This window comes from Tenrec ecaudatus, chromosome 4 (assembly GCF_050624435.1).
Source record: "Tenrec ecaudatus isolate mTenEca1 chromosome 4, mTenEca1.hap1, whole genome shotgun sequence".
NCBI classification, from domain to species: domain Eukaryota; kingdom Metazoa; phylum Chordata; class Mammalia; order Afrosoricida; family Tenrecidae; genus Tenrec; species Tenrec ecaudatus.
This window is the reverse complement of record NC_134533.1, coordinates 191,193,156-191,214,425: the sequence shown is the minus strand read 5'-3', so window position 1 is coordinate 191,214,425 and position 21,270 is coordinate 191,193,156. Positions and strand designations below refer to the sequence as shown.

Below are 21,270 nucleotides of genomic sequence, written 5' to 3'. Positions count from 1 at the left end.
CCACAGAAAGGAGAAGACTGGTCGGAATTTCACTGCTAGTGGTGATGCTGATGAGGATGATTGCTCTACTAATTATCTCCAATCTTGGGGCTAAGTATGCTTCACAAGTCAATTTTTCAAAGTGTTATAAAGGTAATACAACACATGTACTCTATTAAGTAAGGGGTTGGGACATTCCCCATAATTAACTCCAATAATAAACACAATGAGTATAACTAGTATGACATCCATTCAGGTCATATTTTATTGTCCAAAGGGCTGAAGAAAAAGCCTTCATTTTTAAGGGCTTTGGAGTTTCAGATTTGTGGTGAAGGAAGCACCAACCTCGCTCAGCCTTGGGAAGTCAACTCCTTAAGGGAAAAGCATGTTTTTTGTTTTTTTTTTCATCCTGCCCTTCTTAGGGGGGAGCCCCATTCTGAGTATGCACATTCACTTGTTTAATCTGCTTTATTGCTCCATGTGGCAATTACTGTAAGGGGCTTCTCATTAGTTTTTAATTCTGTTTTCCCACAAACCTTTTTAGCCCTCTGGTGTTTCCATGTTACGGAAGAGGAAACTGAGCAAGAGGCACGTGAAGCACTTGGTCCAAGGCCACACCAGTCGTAGCCGGTGGTGTTAAACACCCCCAGTGCAGTGGACCCCAGGGCAGTGAGATTGGTTTGTTGGGAGAGAGTGGTGAAAATGGTGAATGCCCTTTGCCGCTAGCCAAAAGGCTAGAGGTTGGCGTCCACTCAGGTGCTCTTCAGAAGAAAGACTGGTCATCTCCTTGGCAATAAGAGTCATCAGAAAACCCTACGGAGCATGCTTTTATTCTGACACACACAGGGTTGCCATAATTCTTAGGCTTTTGTTTTGATTTAGACATTTTAATGGAAATGATGTTAGTACCAGAAGTGTCGATGGGTTGGTACTTTAACGTAGCTTTTCAACTTTGGTGTACATAAGAGTTATCTGGGGGCATTTGCCGAAATGTGGTTATCCAACCTGTCACACAGATGGATTCAGTAAGACTGGGAGCTGGGAAGTGCTACTTGTGTATATTTTAAAGATCTCCTTCACGTGATTTCTATAGGTTCTTAAAATTTGATATCCATTTGGTTCATCGGCATCATGTGATTACATATGTAGCACGTTTCTTAATCACATGGTTTCACTCCTGACCCTGCTGCTTACTGTTGTGTGACCTTGAACTAGTTCTTTAGGGTCTCTGTGTCTTAGATTTGTGTGTGTGTGTGTCAGTTGAGTATAATACCAGATTCTATGTCTTACAATTGTTCTGAGTGGTAAGGGACTTAATGTCACCCAACCACTTAGAAAAGGCCTGTCATATAGGAAGAGCTATCCCTGTGTGATAAACAAAATGATGAAGTCTTTCACTGACAAGGAAGATGTGAGGATGTGACACGTCTTTGGCTCAGTGCAGGCACATAGCGAGCCCTGGCTAAATAAGGTGCTGCGGACGACAGTTTCAATGACAGCCACCCAGCGGCCTCGCTGCAGGGCACTCAGACATTCTCTCTGACACACCGTGTCTGTCTAGCCCACCTCGTAAAGTTGTGCAGGAGATGACAGGCTGCATTTGTAGAAATTCATTTCTGCAGTTGAACATACCAGGGCTGTACAACGGATTCATCATACGAGTCATAAATCGGCAGTCTACTTTCTCATGAAAGGTAAGACGCTGATGTTAAGACAATTTCAGAAGGTGCTTAGGGCTGTTGTCCTTCTAGTAATACATTCTTTTTTGGCACTCACATTGTGTTTCTTCTTGTTTATAGGTTTCTGTCTATGTTAGAAGAAGAAGTTTATAGTCAGAACTCTCCCATCTGGGATCAGGATTTTCTCTCCAGCTCCTCCAGAACCAGCCAGCTTGGAAGCCAGACAGGTAAATGTCTTGTAGCAGAAATGCGACACCAACCTGAAGTGTGAGCTGAAGCCCACCGTGCATCTGTTTGTGCTTTTTATCAGGAATTTGAAGAAGAGCCAGCAAAAAAAAAAAAAAAGCCCCCAAAACAAAACAGAACAAAAAAAACAAGCATTTTGGAAAACCTTGTATCTGCATCCCTATTAATGAGGAGAGAACAGATGCAAAGAAGAATCTTGCAACTGTTTCTCTATTAATGAGGCATGCAGGTGCAAGACAAACCGTTACAAAACAACAATGAAAAAAGCGACAAGAGCTTGCTTACCTTGCTGTTTGCAGTTCTTGAGGAGAGGCATAAAACACTAGCAGCCTCGCTTTGTCGTCAAGTCCTGACTCTTCTAAACCACTTAAAGCCTCACTGAGAAGGCAATGTGTCCAGAAATTTGACTGTATGTCTTAATCTTGATGTTTTGAACATTCAAGCTATTGTCAGGGATGCGGGTAGAATGGTGAGTGGATGAGGGCAGTCCCCAAGTGTCAGGGCAGGAAGGTAGTTCCAGGTGGCATCAGGGCATCTGTGCTAGTCCGGGTAGGCTAGAGAACCCAAATCCAGGGAGACAGATTCTGTGTATAGAAAGAGCTTCATATACAAGAGCAATTGAATATTGAGAAAACATCCCCGCCCAGTCCAGATCAAGTCCGTAAATCTGATATTAGCTCATGTGTACTATACCAATCTAGAAATTCCTCTTCAGACTCACACAACACATGCAGTGAGGCCGAATGCAGGAAGATCACAGGCCAGTGGGTACAAAGTCTTGTGGATCCAGTAACAGTGGAAGCATCTCAGCTCTGGCATGGGTCTCCACGTGGCTCCTTCAGCTCCAGGGCTCTAGCGTAGCTCCATGTGTCTTGTCTGCAGAAATGTTTCCCAGGGAGTGTCTGTGTCTCCCCTCCAGTGAGCTATTTATCTCCTTAGTGCCTCCAAATGAGGGCATCAGGCTGCGACCTGATTGACGGGCTGAACTCCACCCCTCCACTCTTACGTCTCAAATTGACAACAGATTACGCAACTCCCACAGCATGTTTCCATTTGTCTGGCGTCAGCCAGTGGCACCGGTTGCCATTTGGTGAGGAAGGAAGATGCCTTCAGAGTGCCAGGCCGTGCAGAGTCTCCATCCCTGCCTTTGACAGAAGAATCAGTGGAAGGGCTTGTCAAGAAATGTCAAAGCTGCCATGTATACATGGCTGTGGGGAAAGACAGAATCTTGCATTTTGATAGATGAAGCTGTAGTTTACTGAGTTTTATGTGCTTTAGGCAGTGTGCGCCACGGAGCACCTAGGTAATGTAGATTTAATTTTTACTTAAAATAATCGATGGCATTTATATGTAGTAAAATTGTTCCTTATTAATATACAATTTTGTGAATTTTGATAAAGTCCTACGGTTATGCAGCCACCACCACGCAGTACAGAACAATTGCTCTGCTGTAGAAATTTGTCCTGTGTCCCTTTACAGCCCACCTTTGCCCGGCCCCTCGCCTGGGACCATCAATGACCTACCTTTTAGTCTGATGGCTTTGCCTTTTCGCAATGCCATGTGAGTGTACTCGTGTGGCGTATGGTTCCTTGAATTAAGACAAAACCAAACAAAACCCTCACCTCTTAGCACATTGCATTTGAGAAGGTGAGCTTTCAAAACTTGTTTCATCTAGAAGCCATGTTTCAAGGAGAAGAATTATTATATTCCTATGAAGAAGAAGTGTTTGGGTTGGGATTAAGTCCCTATTGTGTTAACTCTTGTTCCTAAAGCATGCCACCATATCTGTATATCCCCCCCCCCCGCCCCCCGCTTCCTGCTCCAGCCCCAGAGTATTGGTCTTCTTTCTCTGCTCCAGACCGGCAGAGAGGCGAGCCTATTGCCTGCGCCGCAGGCCTGAGCGGTCGGCGCTGGCTGCACACATTCTCCGCAGGCTCCGGACTTTTCCACCGCAGTGTCTGCTGCGCGCGCGCTGCTCACCCCCGCCCTCGCTCTGTGTTGCTCTTAACCTAGATTTCCAGTGGAGGCTTTCCTAGGCCCCCTCCCCCATGCCCGCAACAAGGAATGGCAGTTGTTTCTCCCAAACTTTCACCGAGCCTTGGGCACATCATATGCTTGGTTCGCAGACTCGGCTGCACAATGGGCTCACCGGGAGAGATTGACAATACACTGGGTTTAGGATCCCATTTCGAGGGAGTGTGGTGTGATTGTCTGGGGCAAGGCCTGGGCATCGCTGCTGCCAAAAGCTCCCCAGGCGACGCCAATGCGCAGCACCACATGAGAACCACTGTCTCGTATGGGACTCACCTCACGTTGCCCTTGCCCCCGTTTCTCCCCCTGTGCATTGTCTTTCTTTGACGAGTGTGGCTCCTGGGTGGTCAGAGATCCCATTTTGTCCCCTTAATAAAAACTGCTTCTAAGCAGCATGTCAGGGTGGAATCGAGTTGCGTTTCCAGGTCTTCCCGAGCTCCCAGCCGTTTCACAGCTGCCAGCCACTGTGTCACACTGCCTTGGTGCGCGTGGCAAGTGACCCCCAGCCACTGTGTCACACCGCCTTGGTGCGCGTGGCAAGCGACCCCCAGCCACTGTGTCACACCGCCTTGGTGCGCATGGCAAGTGAACAGCAAATGCTTTGCGGGCATTGGGCCAAGAACACAGAACCGTCCTTCGGGAAGTGGGATACCAAAGGGAGTGAGTGGACAGCTTCGCTTTCCTTTTGGAGGGTTTCCGGAGAGCCGGCTGTGTGTGTGAGAACTGACAGTGACTCCTTGCTGTTCTAAATGCCTCCCCACTTGCCCAGCTTCTGGCCACGCCGTCATCTGTCACAGAGCAGGATGGAGAAGACAGGTTATCTGGGACCCTTGGGGGATTTCACGTGTACTTCTGCAGTGAAGGCCGTCCGTCCGTCCCTCAGTGAAGCATGGCACAGACACGTCAGTGTTACCGGACGCCATCAGGAGCAGGCTGTCGCCTGCACTGCAGCAGCTGTGACGCTTTCTCTTGGGGTGGGCAAGAAGAAGAGTGTAATCATCCCCTTCCTTGGCATGTCTGCACATCTTTGCCGCTGTGATACAGGATGCTCATAATCATGGCCCTGAAGCCTTGCAGGATACTCTGAGTTCTTCAGAATCCCCGGAGTTCAGAAACACTCCCGTGTACTTCGAAATTCAAATGCCCTGTCTGTTGGAAAGAAAGCTCCGTAGCCCCTTGATTCTCTACAGACCACGGTGCTATTGAGGGCAGGACTGTGCCAGCGTTGAAACCGAGAGGAGCTTTTTTCTTCTCTGGGCATCTGTCCTTACTGCCACACTGTGTCCTGTGTGTGACTACTGTCTCTGAGGACGCCTGAACCCATCACGATCTCTCCTTTCATCAGCTACCGGCAGCCAGGAACACAGTGTTCTGCCCCCATGACGATTTAGCCGGCAGAAGCTTTTATTTGGAAACACAGACGTTGCAAGAAATCCAATATGCTCTATACTATATATCCTTTATCCAAACTCACCTATTCCCTTTTTCTCACTGTACACACACACACACACACACACACACACTTTTGTCTTGGGTACCATCAAGTTGGTTCTGACTCACAGCAATGCGGACACAACAGAAGGGAGCACTGCCCGGTCCTGTGCCCACTTCACAATTGTTGTTAGGCTTGAGCCCATTGCTGCAGCCACTGTGTCAATCTATAAGGGGACAAAGTGTTTACAGCCTGCTTACATCATACGCCGGTATGTTCTCACTGGGTATCTCCTGAGGAAAAAAGCCACCATCATGTCTTCTAATACATAGCAACGGCGTAGCTATCAAACTCAGGAAATGTAACATGGGTACAAGATAGCATCTAATCTCTGCGCTTTCTTTCGCTTCTGCCTGTTGTCGCTGACATTATTTCATCAACATGGGTATGAAATTAATCACTCGGCTAAATTGGTGGCAGACTTCTCCAATATCAAGTTGCTGTTTTCCCCCTTTGGCAGTCCAAAGGTACTTATGTGGAGAAATAACTCAAAGCGAGGTCAATAGGCTGTTGTTCATTAAAAGTATACTCAAGGCGTAGCCTGTCCTATGACTCTGGCCCAAATCAATTACGATTTGATGGTTGCTATAAACGGCGAATTGTTAACCTCCGTCATTCCTTCCTTATTTACTACCGTTCACCTGTAAGGGTGAGCATTTGCGTCTCCCTGCTTATGTGTTTATTCCCTTATTGTCGAATCAGGACTGGATCTGTTTCTTCCCTTAGTGTTGTTATTACCTTGACAATCCCACTGGATCCTGGGCTTTTATCCCACGCGTCTTCTCTTTGAACGATGGCCGGACCGTCTCCTATGGACTTGGTCCCTGGTTATGCAGAAAGAACCATCTAATACTTTCTTTTTCTTTTCTTGGGACAGTTATCAATCCGTCTCCTGTGGCTGGGCCAGTTTCCTACAATCCCAACCCGTCTTCCCTGGAGCAGCTGCAGGCAGGAAGCACCAGTCCTGCCTGTAAAACGGCTTCTGACCTTGAAGTTAACCCAGGTGAGCTCTTGGCGGGAACAGGAGAGGGTTGCGGACTGGGCCTCGGAACTCTGTTATCCCCAGAGCATCAAAGCTAGACTTCAACTAATTACAGATGGTAGGAGTCTCAGATTTTAATGGCTGCCCATTGCTTTGTGGTAAGGTTTGGGCCGTATGGATCAGCTAAGTAGCATTTAACAAAGCAACCCGAAGCACAGTCTTAGCACAGTCATCATTGACCACCATAGCTCACACACTCTGCAAGTTGTTTGGTAGTTGGCTGGCCTCGCTGGCTCTTGGCTGGGTTTGTGTTTGCCTGGTTCTAGGACTCTGTTCATGACTAGGTGAGAGGACCTAAGCAGAATAATTCTGCTCTGCATATTTGTCCTCTTCCTCCTGTGACCACGGGTCCTCTCAGACCGGGCTCTCATGGCCCTGGCAGAAACAGAAGAGCCCAAGCAGATACACACAACGTTCCTTGGTGGCCTGAGCATGGAACTGTGGACCCCACGTGCACTTCATTAGGTTGTCCATAGCAAGCCACATGGTGGAACAGATATACGTGGTGGGGAACACTACGCCTTTTGTCATACTTGGTCAAGTAGAAGGTCAGCAAAAAGGAGACAGCCCCTCGGTGAGATGTATTTGACGCAGTGGCTGAACAATCGGCTTCAATCTAACGACAATTGTGAGGATGGCACAGGTCCAGGCAGTGTTTCATTCTGTGTAACACAGGGTCGCTATGAGTTGGATCTGAGGGCGCTTCACAACAACATGTTTGTTTGTTTTTTGGAAGGTCTACAGAGCCATTTGGCAGACAGTGTGGATAGCAGGGGGGATAAACAACTTGATGTCATCTATTTATGAGCAAAAAGCAAAACAAACCCCCAAGCACATGTTCAGATCCTTGTAGTATTTCACAGTCATGGAAAGTTTTGCAGTTTGCATATCTGATCAGAGACTTGGCATCAAACAATCTTGTATGCTTCCCACGTTTGTGATAAGGAAAGAAGAAGACCTCAGATCAGTGGTTCTCAAACTTTCTAAAACTGCAACCCTTTAAGACAGTTCCTCATGTGGTGACGCCCCCCCCCAACCATAATATTATTTTTGTTGCTACATCATAACTGTAATTTTGCTACTGTTATGAATCAGGTAACTCCTGTGAAAGGGTTGTTTGCTCCCCAAAGGGGTCGCGACCCACAGGTTGAGAACCATTGCCTTAGATGAACAATGTCACACAGGAGCCGCCCTGCTCCCTCTCACTCTCTCTGGCAGCATCACTCCTCAATCCAAGGACTCTGTGCTGATGAGCTTGGATGTCCCCTCACCCGGTTTCTTCACACTCCGGGCCCACTAGTAATCTTACCAGGATGAGGATATATTAGGAATAAGCCTTAACTGTGAACGAAATCTCAGCATTACTCTTGGGGAACCAAGGGCTTTGAAGGCTTCTGGGTCACATGACTCAAAAAGTATTCCATTCGCCTTTGAAAACAATTTAAAAATGCCAGAATTACAAAACCAACAAAACCATGTTCAATTGTACGTGATACTTACGGAGTCGTCTTCAGTTGGCAAGGGCCATGCCTTCGTGAGACAGCCGCTTCCTATCCTCCCTTCTCCTGCTCCCCTTTCATCAGCACGCTTTCCCTGGGAGACGGAGGGTTGGCCTGGCTGGAGGTCTCAGGAGGAGCGTTGGATGGGGTCCTATTATGAGTGCATGTACGTGTGTTTGCTGTGACCCATCACTTGCTTTGTGTTTGGTCTTCGTAGGCGAAAAGAGGAAACTGAATGACTGTCATCCTCTGGAGGAGGCCAAGAAACCCCGAGTTACGGGAGATATTCCAATGGAACTAATCCATGAGGTCATGTCTACCATCACAGACCCTGCAGCGATGCTGGGACCCGAGGTCAGCAGGGTAAACCCGGGCAGCCAGCTGGTAGAGCCCTCGGCTCCCCTGGCCACTTCAGCTGTCGGAAATGGAACTGGGGATGGTAATGCTGAGACATTAGCATGCTATCCTACCCTGATTTGCATTTTATGGGGTGATCAGGGAGGGGAGGGCTGGAAAGGCTAATTGACAGGTGATTCCCCTGAATGAATATCATGTCACAGGGACACATACTAATCATGCCGCACAATTAATGCCTTTGTATCCTTCCCCCAACTTTTTATTTTGAAAATCGTCAAGCCGTCATAAACATTGCAAAGCTTCAGTGATAAAGACGCATTGTTAATAGCATCAGGGCACCTTTGCTTCCCCTCTCTCTCCTCTGAACTGTTTGGAACCATTGCAGTTAAATACAAATGTCATCCCCCTCCACCTTCAACTGTTCCTGCATGTATCTCCAAAGCATACCTCCCTTACAAAACCATATCATCACATTGCCACTCTCAGAAAGCTGAGCACGATTCCATCGGACAACCTACAGAGCACAGTAAAGACAGTTTCACTGAAACACAGGGGCCGGTGGCTACTTTTGCACCACAGCTACAGAGCTTAGGATATTTATTATCTCACCCTTTCACAGAGAAATGTGCCAATGCTAGGTCTAATGTACAACCTATACCCAAATTCCTCTTACACCCAAAATGTATCTTTTGTGGTGCAATACATGCTCCATGTTCACCCAAAGGTCAGTTTGAACCATCAAGCTGCTCCATGGGGGAAAGCTTGACCAACAGCTCCTAGATTCATGGCCGTCTAGGAGACCCTGTAAGGCAGCTCGCCCTGTCCTAGAGGGTGGGTAGGAGTTGTCAGTGACTCAACAAAAGGCAGCAACAACAGCAAAACACATGTTGCCCTTAGCGTTTAGGATTTATGTCTTCATCTCGATCATCTCATTTATTCGAGACCAGCTCCCCCGCTCTCTTTAGGACTGAAGAATCCCTGGTTACTAGTTCCACATCGTGTCTCTCTATTTGGCCTTGTCTGATTATTTTCTCCTGGTTGGATTCCAGAGCATTTGGGGGTCAGTGTACTGCTGTTATTGCATCGCACCTTGGGAGAGCAGCTCAGGATGATTGTGACAGCTGCTAAGGAGTGCAGTCATGTTTCAACTGCCATCAAGTGATGTGTAGATTATTTTTCAAGACATCTTAAAAAATAAGTTTTGTTTAGTGCAGTTCTGCCAGAGTAAAGCACCAGTTTTTCATTGGTTCTGTTTCCTTAGGCATTCATTGTACGGCATGGGGGATAATACGGAGAATGGAGGTGATGGGAGAAGAAAAAGATCTTAATATACAACAGCCCTTTCTGTTTCCTTCTAGCTAATGGTAGCCTGTTTTAATAACTTGTTTTTCAGGGGTTTTGTAATTTTTAAAAACATTTTATTAGGGGCTCATACAACTCTTATCACAATCCACACATATACATACATCAATTGTATAAAGCACATCCGTACATTCTTTGCCCTAATCACTCTCAAAGCATTTGCTCTCCACTTAGGATTTTGTAATTTTACAGATGCGCTGAGCTCAGATGTGTCCCGTGTTGGGCGCTTCAGAGGACATGAAGCTATGAAACAGCTCAGAATACGTTGGGCGGATGTGCTGTGCTGGAGTTGACATATCCTGGTGGCCAGCACGTTGTTTCATTTACAGGATTTGGGGAGCCAGCCATAAATATATCTGTAGTTTGAAATGGATCAAGAATTAACTGGGTCATCAGCTATGACAATGGAAATCAGCCAACACTAGACATCAGGGTTTTTTGTTTTTATTTTCTCTGTTTCTTGAGCATTTACTATCCTCGTGCCCTTGACAAGAATCACTAAGCCAGAGCACATAACCTGAGGACACAGCGGGGGTACAGCCAGCTGCACCCGAGTGTGTGTGAGGACACACACTGGAAAGCAGGGGAACAAGACAGCAGCTCCCCGGGGGTTGGTTCTGACTTGCAGACACCTGTCTTGTTTGAGAGTAGAACGGTGCGTCATGTTTCCAGGAAGGACCTTTTGGAAGGAACTGGCCGGGTCGATATTTCGAGATGTTTATGGGCAAATTCCTACTTTCAGATTTTGATGAGTAGCCAAGTGTCGAATCATTTGTGCCGCTCAGGGACAACTCTGCAAGCTGTCTTGCACAAGGACAAGGCACAGGGTTGGCACTCGTGGGCCTGCACTGATCATTGAGGCGGGTCTGTCATGATATGCTAGCAGTCTTTTAAAGCTCAGCCACGTGGGGTTCCCCCAAACCAGGGAATGGCATACGGGCCCCTGGCTGAATCGAACCCACCCCTGTGTTTTTAAATAAGGCTGCATCTGAACTTGACCAAAGCTATTAGATTAGACATTGCCTCATTCTAACACCACTTCATTTGAGTAGCTGAGAACACGACATCATTTGAGTCATTGACACAGTGACTGAAATGTTTGTACTCTGGCCCGCCACAGGAAGTTTGCTGTCTCCATAGGTACATAAACCAGATATCATCCGTGTACATTTGTGACCCCTTAAAACGCTTTACCTATCTGTTCTGTTTGACCTTTATTCATTTGTGTGCGTGCGTGCGTGCATGCATGCTTGTGTGGGTTCCTCTGAAAGCCCACCATGTATCCCTTACCTGAAACCAGAAGAGAAGCCTTGACATGTCCCATCCCCATTGTCTGTTGGAAGAAGTGACTGGCAACCATGTATGTAACCTTTCTCGTCCTCCGTCCCAGACCAATTTTCTCTCGGCACATTCGGCGAGGGACGAAGCAGCAAGGATGGAGGAACGCCGAGGCGTGATCGAATTCCACGTGGTCGGCAATTCCTTGAACCAGAAACCCAACAAGAAGATCCTGATGTGGCTGGTTGGCCTTCAGAACGTGTTCTCGCATCAGCTGCCCCGAATGCCAAAGGAGTACATCACCCGGCTTGTCTTTGACCCGTGAGTGGGGCTCTGCTTGTCCTTCGTCCCCGACCCTTTAAAATGAAACCACCACTGCTTAGATCATGAAAATCAGCCATTGATACCCACTGAGTCTTACCACCTCCTGCCACATTGTGGATACAGAGCTACGTCAAGTTTTTGCCTATCCATAAGCACATAGCTCAGCGTTTCCCCAAGTGGGTGATGCCGCCCCCAGGGGCTGCTGGCACACTCCAGGGGCAGGTGGGCGGGGTGGGGCTACAACGTTGGGTTGTGGGCTATGGCACAAGCACTTTTCATTGCTAGGAGGGGCTGAGAGGTGCTTTTCTGAAGAGAGGGGAGTAGGTTAAATAAGTTTGGGCAACGAAGACCTCGCTACCTGGTTCCAAATTTACACATTTTCTTGATTTATTGAAGCTCTGGATTTTAAGTTGCTATTTCACTAGGTCATTCCTTAGCACATCAAGAGAATGTCGTACTGGGGGATTTTTTAAACCTTTTTTTTAATAGTAGAAACATTCACCGCCTTAGTGTCTTCACTAGGTAGCATTGTTGCCCAGGACTCTAGACACTGGGAAAGTCGGGGTATCACCGAGGTTGACTTTGAAAACCCACGGCTTTTACCTCCGTGAACTCCCTCTGTCCTCATGCGAGGGATCAGAGGAACGTGGTGGCTCAAGGGCATGCGCACTGCAGAGCTGAGCACAGAAGGTCAAGGGCAGAAGCCTGACTTGAACCATGGAAACTTGTCTGCAGATTTCCCCTAGGATGCTTGCTGGACCTGGTCTAATTTCTAAACTTTTAAGTATTTGGGGTGGTTGTGTTGTTTTGTTTGTTTTTTAATTGTACATATTAGGGGGCATGTGTTATTTCATTTGGTGTGTGTGTGTAGGGTGTCACCCTCTTGAAGTTTCGGTATATATTTTTTCATTTTTTTTGGTGTATGAAAGCCAGGACCGTTGAACCTATAGCATCATCAGCAAGCGGAGTAAGGGTTTTGGTGGGAGGGGGACACAGAGGCCTCCAGGGGCTGGGTGAGGAGGTGAACATGTCAAGGGGTCCAGATAGAAAGATTGTTTGGAAGTTGATTGTGGTAGCAATGTACAATTCTGCTAGATGTGATGGAACTATAGAATGATTTCATATATGTATTAATCCCAATTAAAAAATAATAGAATAAAAAAATATCTGAGCTTCTCTAACCGGATTCATTTCAGCACACGGAATGCAAGAGCCTTTATGGCTCGTGTTCCATGCAGCTAATCAGTCAGAGTGATGTTTCAGATACAGAGACGCATATCAAGCTCCCATGTGGATCCCGCTCCCAATGTTGCTGTAAGAGTCCTGCGTGAAACTAAGCTCTTCAGAAGCACATGCTGTTTGGCCATGTCTCCTCACTCTCTCCCGACACCCCTCTCTGTCCGCTAGCACTGGTGTCTAGTCTGGGTGGACTGTAGGAACAAATCCACGGGCACACATGAAGAGGTTCATATACAAGAGTAATTGTACATTAAAAAACATCCTAACCCAGCCCAGCCCAAGGCCATAAGTCTGATATTAGCCCAGAGTCTGATACCAATCTATAAAGTCCTCTTCAGACTCATGAAACACAAGCAATGAAGCCAAATGCAGGACGATCACAAGCCAGTGGGTAGAAAGTCTGTGGGTCCAGTGGCGTTGTAAGCATCTCAGCGCTGGCAGGGGTCTCTCTGTGGCTTCTCCGGCTTCAGAGGTCAGGTTTCATCCATGTGGCTTGTCAATGCCCAAGGAGTGAAGGAGTGAGAGGGAGGTGTCTACTGGCTCTCAGGAGGAAGTACCAGATTTCCCAGAATTCTCTGGAGAAGGCCATGCCCACAGAGAGGCCACATTGGCTAAGATCTGGTTGACAGGCTAGACTCCGCCCTTACATGCTTAATCCTTTAACTGACAATTATATAAGTACCACAACTGGGCACGCTATTCCCAGAGCACCCCATACCTTGGTTCCTATTTGTCGTTGTCAGCTGATGTGACACGTGAGTTCTGAAGGATACTCTGATAACGCAGGCAGGCTTGCTTTCCAGAGCCCTGTGAAAGGGGGTCTAGCCAGAGTGGCTAGAGGAAGGAGGGTTCCGTGAAAACATGGGACGGGTCACCTCCCTTCTTGGTTGAGTCGTCAGGTATGCCCGGAAGCATATGTGTACAATAAAGACAGGTAAAGTCTGACATGCTCTGACTCTTCCAGGAAACACAAAACCCTGGCTTTAATTAAAGATGGCCGTGTGATTGGTGGCATCTGTTTCCGAATGTTCCCATCCCAAGGATTCACTGAGATCGTTTTCTGCGCGGTCACCTCCAACGAGCAGGTCAAGGTAAGGGCACCTCCACACTTTGAGAAGGAAAGCCGAAAGCGGGCCTTTGTGCTACTGCTGCGGGCCTCGGGCCACGGGCGGCGTCAAACGCACAGGGCCTTTGGGAGACGAATACTTTGCACTGCGCAGGCGCGTGCATGTGTGTGAGTAGGGTGGTGGGCAGGAAGGGTTGTGCCAGGGATGTGTGGGAGCCTCGGTCGAGAGACAGGGATGCTACATGTCAGATATGTGCAGTCCGTGGGAAAGGAAGGAATGTTGGAAAAGAAATCGCAGTGTCAAGTTCAGCACACACAGCTGGAGACACGGACCCACCGAGAAAGCTCACGGCGTGCTGTGGATGAGGAAGGAAATGGAGCAGCGTGCACTGCAGAAATATTCTCATGCCTTTGTCTCTAAGAGAGGACCAGGCCTCACAATATGAAAATATTGAAAAACGATGGATAAGGGTCAGGCCTATTCACACTCTTTGGGCTGTGCTGTCTGTGTGTGTGCCTAATTTTTATTCCCGGCTGTCTTTGGTATCCGTGTCTAAGCGACCTCCAGCCCTCGGGGAGTGCACACGCACACACATGCACATGCACACGCACACACAAACACGCACATGCAGGGACTGGCACTGTGGTTGTTGGGGATGCAGTCCAGCAGCAGTATGGGGCTTCCCAGAGTTCGTGGGAAAACCGCATGAGAAGATGATGGAGTTTTCCCCCATGAACTTTGCGAAGCGCCCTCATACACTGGACTGGCCACAGACAAAAGGCCCTCCCGTATATATGCGAGTATAAGCCGAGGCATTTAATTTTACCACAACACATGGGGGGCTTTTCAGCATAAAAAGTGGGCTGAAAAAACTCGGCGTATACTCGAGTCTATACGGTACTCTCATCTAATTTTGCCGTCTGCTCCTTCTGTGCTCTTAGGAAGAGGAACGAGGAAACATGTCCTTAGGACACGCTTCTCTTGATGCTTTGGAATACCTAGAGGAAACCACATGGAAGTGCTGTCAGGAGATGTAGGGCGAAAGGCTGCTGAGACAAAATTGTTGGAAGGGCAGCATCATAAGAGAGAGATCATATTGTGTGCTGTCCTTATGACCCGTATGTGGGATCGCACATTTTCTAGGAGCTGCATTCAGAACAAGAAAGTTAAAGGAAATGAGTGAAATTAATTTATTAAATCGGTTTTATTTTACCTTACCTACATTGCCTTGGCAACTTGTATTTAATGAAAACAAGAACCATTCCTGAAATAATTCGTCATGAAATATTTATGAGAGACGTCAAATGTCTATCTGACACATAATTGATCTCAATTCAGCCCGGCCACCTTTCAGGTAGGCCCATGCGGCCAGTGGCTGTTATATTGACCACTGCCGGCCCAAGTGCAGGCCCCACTCCTTCAGCTCCAAAGCCGCATGGCCATTACCCAAACCACAACTCCGTCACCACCCAAGCTTCCCTGCTTGATGGCTGTGGGCACTTCTGCTTTTAGTAACAGCTTGACGCTCCCCTCCCAGTGCCGGTTCTCCTTTCTGCCCTGCATTTACTCTCACAAAGCACAAGTGGGCCTTTTGTCTTTGACTGGGGTCACCAAGTGTCGAAGGGCAAACGACATCCTTCTGTTTCACATTCACCCTTCTGGCCGAGGAAGGTGAAGGCCCGGATTCACTGGAAACTAAGCTCTCCTCCATGGCTCTTTGTCAAGGGCTTCTGACTGTATGGCTGTAGATGGTGCTGTCGCTGTGGTTATCACAGTTTTGTTTTTTATTCTGAAAGTGAGAACGGGACACACAAATATCCAGAGTTTAGCATTTCCTTAACGGAACACTTTGTTCCACTTTTCGTAGGGAGAGGGCTTAGTTTGTAAGTTGGCTTGTAAGTTCAGGGGGAAAAAATGGTTTTCAAAGATAGCTATACCAGGCACCTTGTTTAGAAAGGTCAATTAAGGTTGACTTGGACCATTTTAGAGATGCTGTAGGGAAACTAAAGGCATTTCATATGAATCGAGCACTTTGTTTTCTTGGGCAATTTATTTTTTGCACAAACCATGTAATTTTCAAAAGACTTGAAGAAAAGTGGCCAAACATCACAAACTCAGTAGGGAGAATTTTGAAAAACACTCACAAAAAACATTTCTTGTAAAGTGTCTTAAACTTAAGCTTTAGAAAGTGAAGAATAGTCATTCTAAGCTGAGTAGATGGGACACGTTTGGTCAAAGCCAAACGTGCAGATCCTCCCCCACCCCCACCCCCACCCCTTTCGTCTTATTAAAAACCTCCTATTGAATGGGAATAGGAAAGGGCGAGAAAGTGCTTAATTAGTTTACTGGTGTATTTACTGTCCTTGGCAAATAGTAGAGGACTAAGGATCAACTCCTGAGATAAGGTACTGCCTTAAAGTGCTCGACCTGTTTGTAGGCTCAGAGTCATCTAAAATAAAGACCACTGAGTCTGGCTGACTGATCCGCTCTAAACGTCCACACTCAACATTTTGCACACCACAATAGCAGCCCTGCTTTCCGGAGTCAAACTGAATTGGTGGCCGTTGCACCTAAATGATGTGTGAAGGGAATTTATGTGAAGCTTCTTCCCCAGTCTCAGTATGTTTTTGTCTTCTAATCACTACTGGGTTATTCTGTATTCAAAATAGTCTATACAAGGTTAAAGTAACACGGAGAGTTTGTACACAAGTTGGAACAGTATGTGGGAATAGTTTACCTTAGTGAATAGTATACCTTTCTATTTTTAAAGAAACCCAGATATGCTAAAAACATCATTAAAATAATACAGTAAGACAATAGTAATAATGTTTTGGCATATGTTGTAAAGTAGTGCCTGTTTGCTCTTATGAAACATTGTATGTACCTCAAACTGTTTTATGGGAGTTGGTTTGTAACTGTAGGTTGTAAAAAAATTGGATATTTGTAACCTGGGGACTGCCTAACTTAAAGTAGCCAATGTACAGCCTCCTAAAGTTGCCAGTCTTTTCTGATAAATATGTAGGAGTTTTTGGTGTACCCCACCCCCTGTAGAAGCTAATGTATTTGTTTATATGCTGACTTCCACACAGGGCTATGGAACACACTTGATGAACCACTTGAAAGAGTATCATATAAAACACGACATCCTGAACTTCCTCACATATGCAGATGAATATGCAATTGGGTACTTCAAGAAACAAGTAGGTTTTCCACCACCCAACACTGACTGTCTTGTAACTTCTTAATATCTCCTCAGTAGGACTCTGTGTACCCCCAGTGTTCCCTGCTTGCAGGAAGGATACGCAATTCCTTTGGGTGCCCTCGGAGTCCTATTAGGAGCCCTGTTAGCACTGTGGGTTAAGCTTTGGACAGCTAATGGTTTGGTAGGGGGCTCCAACTTACGAGCTGTCCCTCATGAGAAAGATAAGTCTATCTGCTCCCGTACAATTTATTGTTGCAGAAACCCAATAGTGGTTCCGTTCTGCCTGTAAGTTCACTTGGAGTTGACGTGATTCCATAACCGTGGGTGTGTTGGGTTTTTGGTAGAAGCGCTGGTGGTACAGCACTTGGGTATTCTTGACTGTAAGCAGAAGGTCAACAGTTAAGAACCCAGGTGAAAATTCACAGCCTTGGAAACCCTGAGAGGCAGCTCTGCTCTGTCTCCCAGGGTTGCTATGGTCTGCACAGACTGAAAGGCAGTGGGTTTGGTTTTTGGTTTCAGAATAAGGAAATAATCAGATTGGATTAGGAGTTGTTCTTGGTATGTAGAAAGTACTAAGTAAATACTAAATCAATGAATGAATAACCTCCATCATTAAATATAATATTTCAGCCCGCCTATACTTGCACATCAAGGAGAAATTTAGGAGTAAGTTCTAAGTCCTGGGTCGTTAGCCATTCCGTGGACAAGAGAAATGGGTTTAGTGGGGCAGTCCTCAGTGAGGACAGCCAAAAGGAAGTTCAGAAGTTTAGAAGTGGCTGGGAGGTTTCTCTCCTATTATGAGTTTTCAGCTTAGCTACTTGAGGATTAGTTTCTGGATGGATATTGTTTTCCAGTTTGGAAATTTTATTTATTTCATCGTTTTTGTAGTGAATGCACACAGCAAACTGTACCCAGTTCACCAGTTTGGATGACTATTATTTTCAATAGTACTTTGTCATTCTTAGGGAACTGTGCCTGGTGACCTAGTGGTTACCAGTTGTGCTGCCCCTAAAAGGCCAGAAATTGGAGGCCACCCACCCCACTGGAGCGACAGAAGGCTTTCTGTTTTGGTAAAAACGTAGCCTCCGAAACTCACACAGGGCAGTTTGACCCTGTCCGGTAGGGTCACTGAGAGTTGGCATGGACTCGATAGTAGTGAGTCTGGTTTGATTTTTAGAAACCTTAAAAGTTTTTCTTTGTGCTTTGGACTGTAGAAGCATGCGTGGTCACTGTAGAAACGTTTTCAAATAGAGCCAAGCATGAAGCAGAGGAAAAGCGCTTGTAGTCCTATCACCCAGAGAAGCGGACTGCCAACACTTCGCTATCCCCCTTTTGAAGGATTCTGCGGGGCTGCAGTGGTTGAAGCACTCAAGCACTAACTGAAAAGTTAGCCATGTGAGCCCCCAGCTGTTCTTCAGGAGAGAGAAGCAGCCGTATGCTTCTGTAAAAAATCCTAGTCATGGATCCCTGTGGGTGATTCAACTCTGTTCTGCAGTGAGGGTGCATTGGAATGGGCTTGGTGGCAGTGGGCTTGGCCTTGCACGGGTCATGCTGGATGTTGGGTTTAATTATTCTGTTCACATAATATATTATTATTTCCTTGTGAAGTTTCTGATGGTTCTCTGGAATGCCCGGTACAATTAAAAACCCAAACTCCCTGCCATCACACGGCGACTCTTAGCGGTCCTAAAGGACGGGAGAACTGCCCGTGTGAGTTTCCCAGGCTGGTGAGAGTGGAGAGCCCATCCCCTCTCTCTCCCAAGGAGCAGCTGATGCTGTGACTGCTGACCTGGCGACCGGCCGCCCGATGGGTCCCCAGTACGCCACCAGGACCCCTTTCTAAAGTAATTTATTTAAGCAATTTAAAGTCATTTATTTACCAGGTTTTTGGGATATGCAGGTGTCTTATTGCCCATGGAGAAGTCAAAAAGCAATGCTACAAAGTCCTGGAAACTGGATTAACAACACGAAAAACAGGAAGCTGTGATTTGTCCACAGAGCCTCCCTCTAAGTCCGTGCCCTGTTGAAGGCGCTGCCGTCCCTGCTGCACTCTTTACATCAGGTTGACACGGGCATTTTGACCTCCTGGATGGACTCCGGTGATGCTCCTTTTAGTCTGGGAAGACGAAGCCCTCTCCAGGGGAAGACCCAGGACCGCCGGTGGAGAGATAGGTGCCTGCTGGAATTCTCATCCAACAGCCCTTGTTACTCTTTTGTCTTTTTTAAAGATCATTGTGTTGAGGGCTCTTACAGAGCTTATAACCAGCCATTCATCAATGGCCCTTCTTACTCTTGAGCAATGAGCAGTTGTATTGTCATGATAGAAAAATTTCATCTGAGAAACTTTTCTAACAATTTTTCTTTCTGGGGCAATTTTCCATTTTCTTAAATCTTCATCCCCATAAGGTCCCATGATCATTCTGTGTCCTGTGTCCATAACACATTCTGTGTTAACAAGTTTACCTCCTTGGGAATCAAAAACACAGCCACCGTCATGCAGAATTGGCTTCGCTGTTTTGAGTTGGACTGGCTCAGCAGATGCCCATGAAGATACTGTTTTTAATGAACTTTTTTTCTTTGAAGGCACCCTAATATGACGAACAGGAGTGTGTTACTGAGAGAACTGTCTGCAGCTACCCACTGATGACAGAGATGTGTTTAATAAACATTTTGTTTGGAATAAACCATGTTTATATGAGCAGGGCACCCAAAAAGCACAGGGGGAAAGCTCTGCTGGTTGGAACTTTCATAGTACGCATTTTTCCCCACTAGGCGAGCATCCAGCAGCTCGCGCTGAGCTAGGTCAGTGAGTGGTGTCTCCTGGGAAGGTTCTCTCTGGTCCCATTGACTTTTTTTGTCTAAGCAGGTTTTTTGTTTTGTTTTCGTAATGGATGATTTAAGAGAACAGTGTGAGGCTATGAAATTTTGTTTCCTGCTCAGGAAAAAATGCTGCAGAAAGTGTTGTGATGTTGAACACAACTTATAAGGACAGCACTATGGGAAAAACTCAAATGTAAGAGTGGTTTTCTCATTTCAAAAAATGTTGAAATATCGACTGATGGCAAACCTTGTTCTGGACGTCCATCAACTTCCCGAACAGAAGAAAATGTCAATAAAATTCATGCACTTGGGCTCAAGGAACCATTGAGTAGACGGAGAAGTTATCTGGACGGTCTTGGAGCTTGGTTCAGGAAGTACTAACGGAAGATTTGGGAATATGAGAGGGGCTCTGAAATTTGTGGCTCAGGTTCTGATAAGCCAGACAAAAGAGCATTGAGTGGAAACATGTCATACTTTGAAAGAACAGCTCAGAAATGACCCAGACTTTTCCTCCCAAAAGGTCGTTATTGGTGATGAGACACGGTTCTATTCTTACAACCCCAGAAGCAAAAGTCAATCACGCCCAGTGGAAGACACCATCGTCATCTTGTCCCCCAAAGCTTGTCCAGTGAAGTCACTGATCAAGATTATGCTCATTTGTTTTTATGAGCATGTATTAGGAGTTCATTCCCCCGTCAGACTGTTAATCAAGCTTTCTATTTAGGGGTTCTGAAAAGACCGAGCAGTGAGCAACATAAAAACCCTGATTTGTGGCACACAGGGGACTGGTTTTGCCACCATGTAAGTCAGCTACTCACGCAGCCATCCCAGTGCACCAGTTTTTGGCAAAAAAAACCCCAGCATGCCTCTCTTGCCCCACACACCTTACTCTCCTGACCTGGCTCCGAGTGACTCCTTTTTGTTTTTGTGAATGAAGAGGGGGCATGAAAAGACAGTGATTTGACGGCGTAGACGAGGTGAAGAAAAAAAATGAGGAAGGCGCTGCCAGCCACCCAACAGATGAGCTTGAGAAATGTTTCCAAGAATGGAATCTCAGATTTGACAAATGTATTAAGTGTCATGGAGAGTGCTTCGAAGGTGATAGGTTGGTTTGTAAAAGAAAAAAAAAAAAAATTAATACCTAGCTTTGAAAAAAAATCTTTTTTTTGTGGGTACCCCTTGTATGAGCTGGAACTGTAGTTGCAACCCTTCTTTCTTTAATCTTGTTTAAGTACGCACCTCTCTCTCTCTCTCTCTCTCTCTGTCTCTCTCTCTCGCTCTCTCTCGCTCTCGCTCTCGCTCTCTCTCGCTCACTCTTTGTATGTGTTGCCCTCATCTGTAGTGATTTGTTCAGAATATACAGATGTAGAATTGCTTCCGGATATTTGAATGGTTTCTGATGTGTCTTCCTATTATTATAACAATTTCAGTTTTCATCAACCATGGAGGCGGGCTCAGCAAGAACAAAACCCCCACTGCCGCTTGGTCTGTTCCTGTAGGACAGAGCAGGACTTCCCGTGTGGGTTTCTGAGGCTGCAAGTCTTTAGGGGAACAGAGAACTTCACCGTTCTGCCTGTCTCTGGGACTGCTGGCCTTGTGGCGAGTAGCCCACGCCACTACCAGTGCCCTTTAATCACAACAGCAGCTCTTTGT

At 46.5% G+C, this 21,270-nt stretch overlaps 1 protein-coding gene across 1 annotated transcript in view; it reads left to right on the top strand.

Moving 5' to 3' along the window:
• The window catches only part of KAT2B (lysine acetyltransferase 2B), a 102,059-nt gene that overhangs the window by 69,083 nt on the left and 11,706 nt on the right, over positions 1-21,270 (top strand). Inside the window, exons 7-12 of the mRNA XM_075547170.1 lie at positions 1,779-1,885; positions 6,305-6,430; positions 8,186-8,322; positions 11,078-11,286; positions 13,493-13,619; positions 16,685-16,795. Coding sequence (XP_075403285.1) covers positions 1,779-1,885; positions 6,305-6,430; positions 8,186-8,322; positions 11,078-11,286; positions 13,493-13,619; positions 16,685-16,795 — 817 coding nt within the window. The remainder of the gene's footprint in view (positions 1-1,778; positions 1,886-6,304; positions 6,431-8,185; positions 8,323-11,077; positions 11,287-13,492; positions 13,620-16,684; positions 16,796-21,270) is intronic.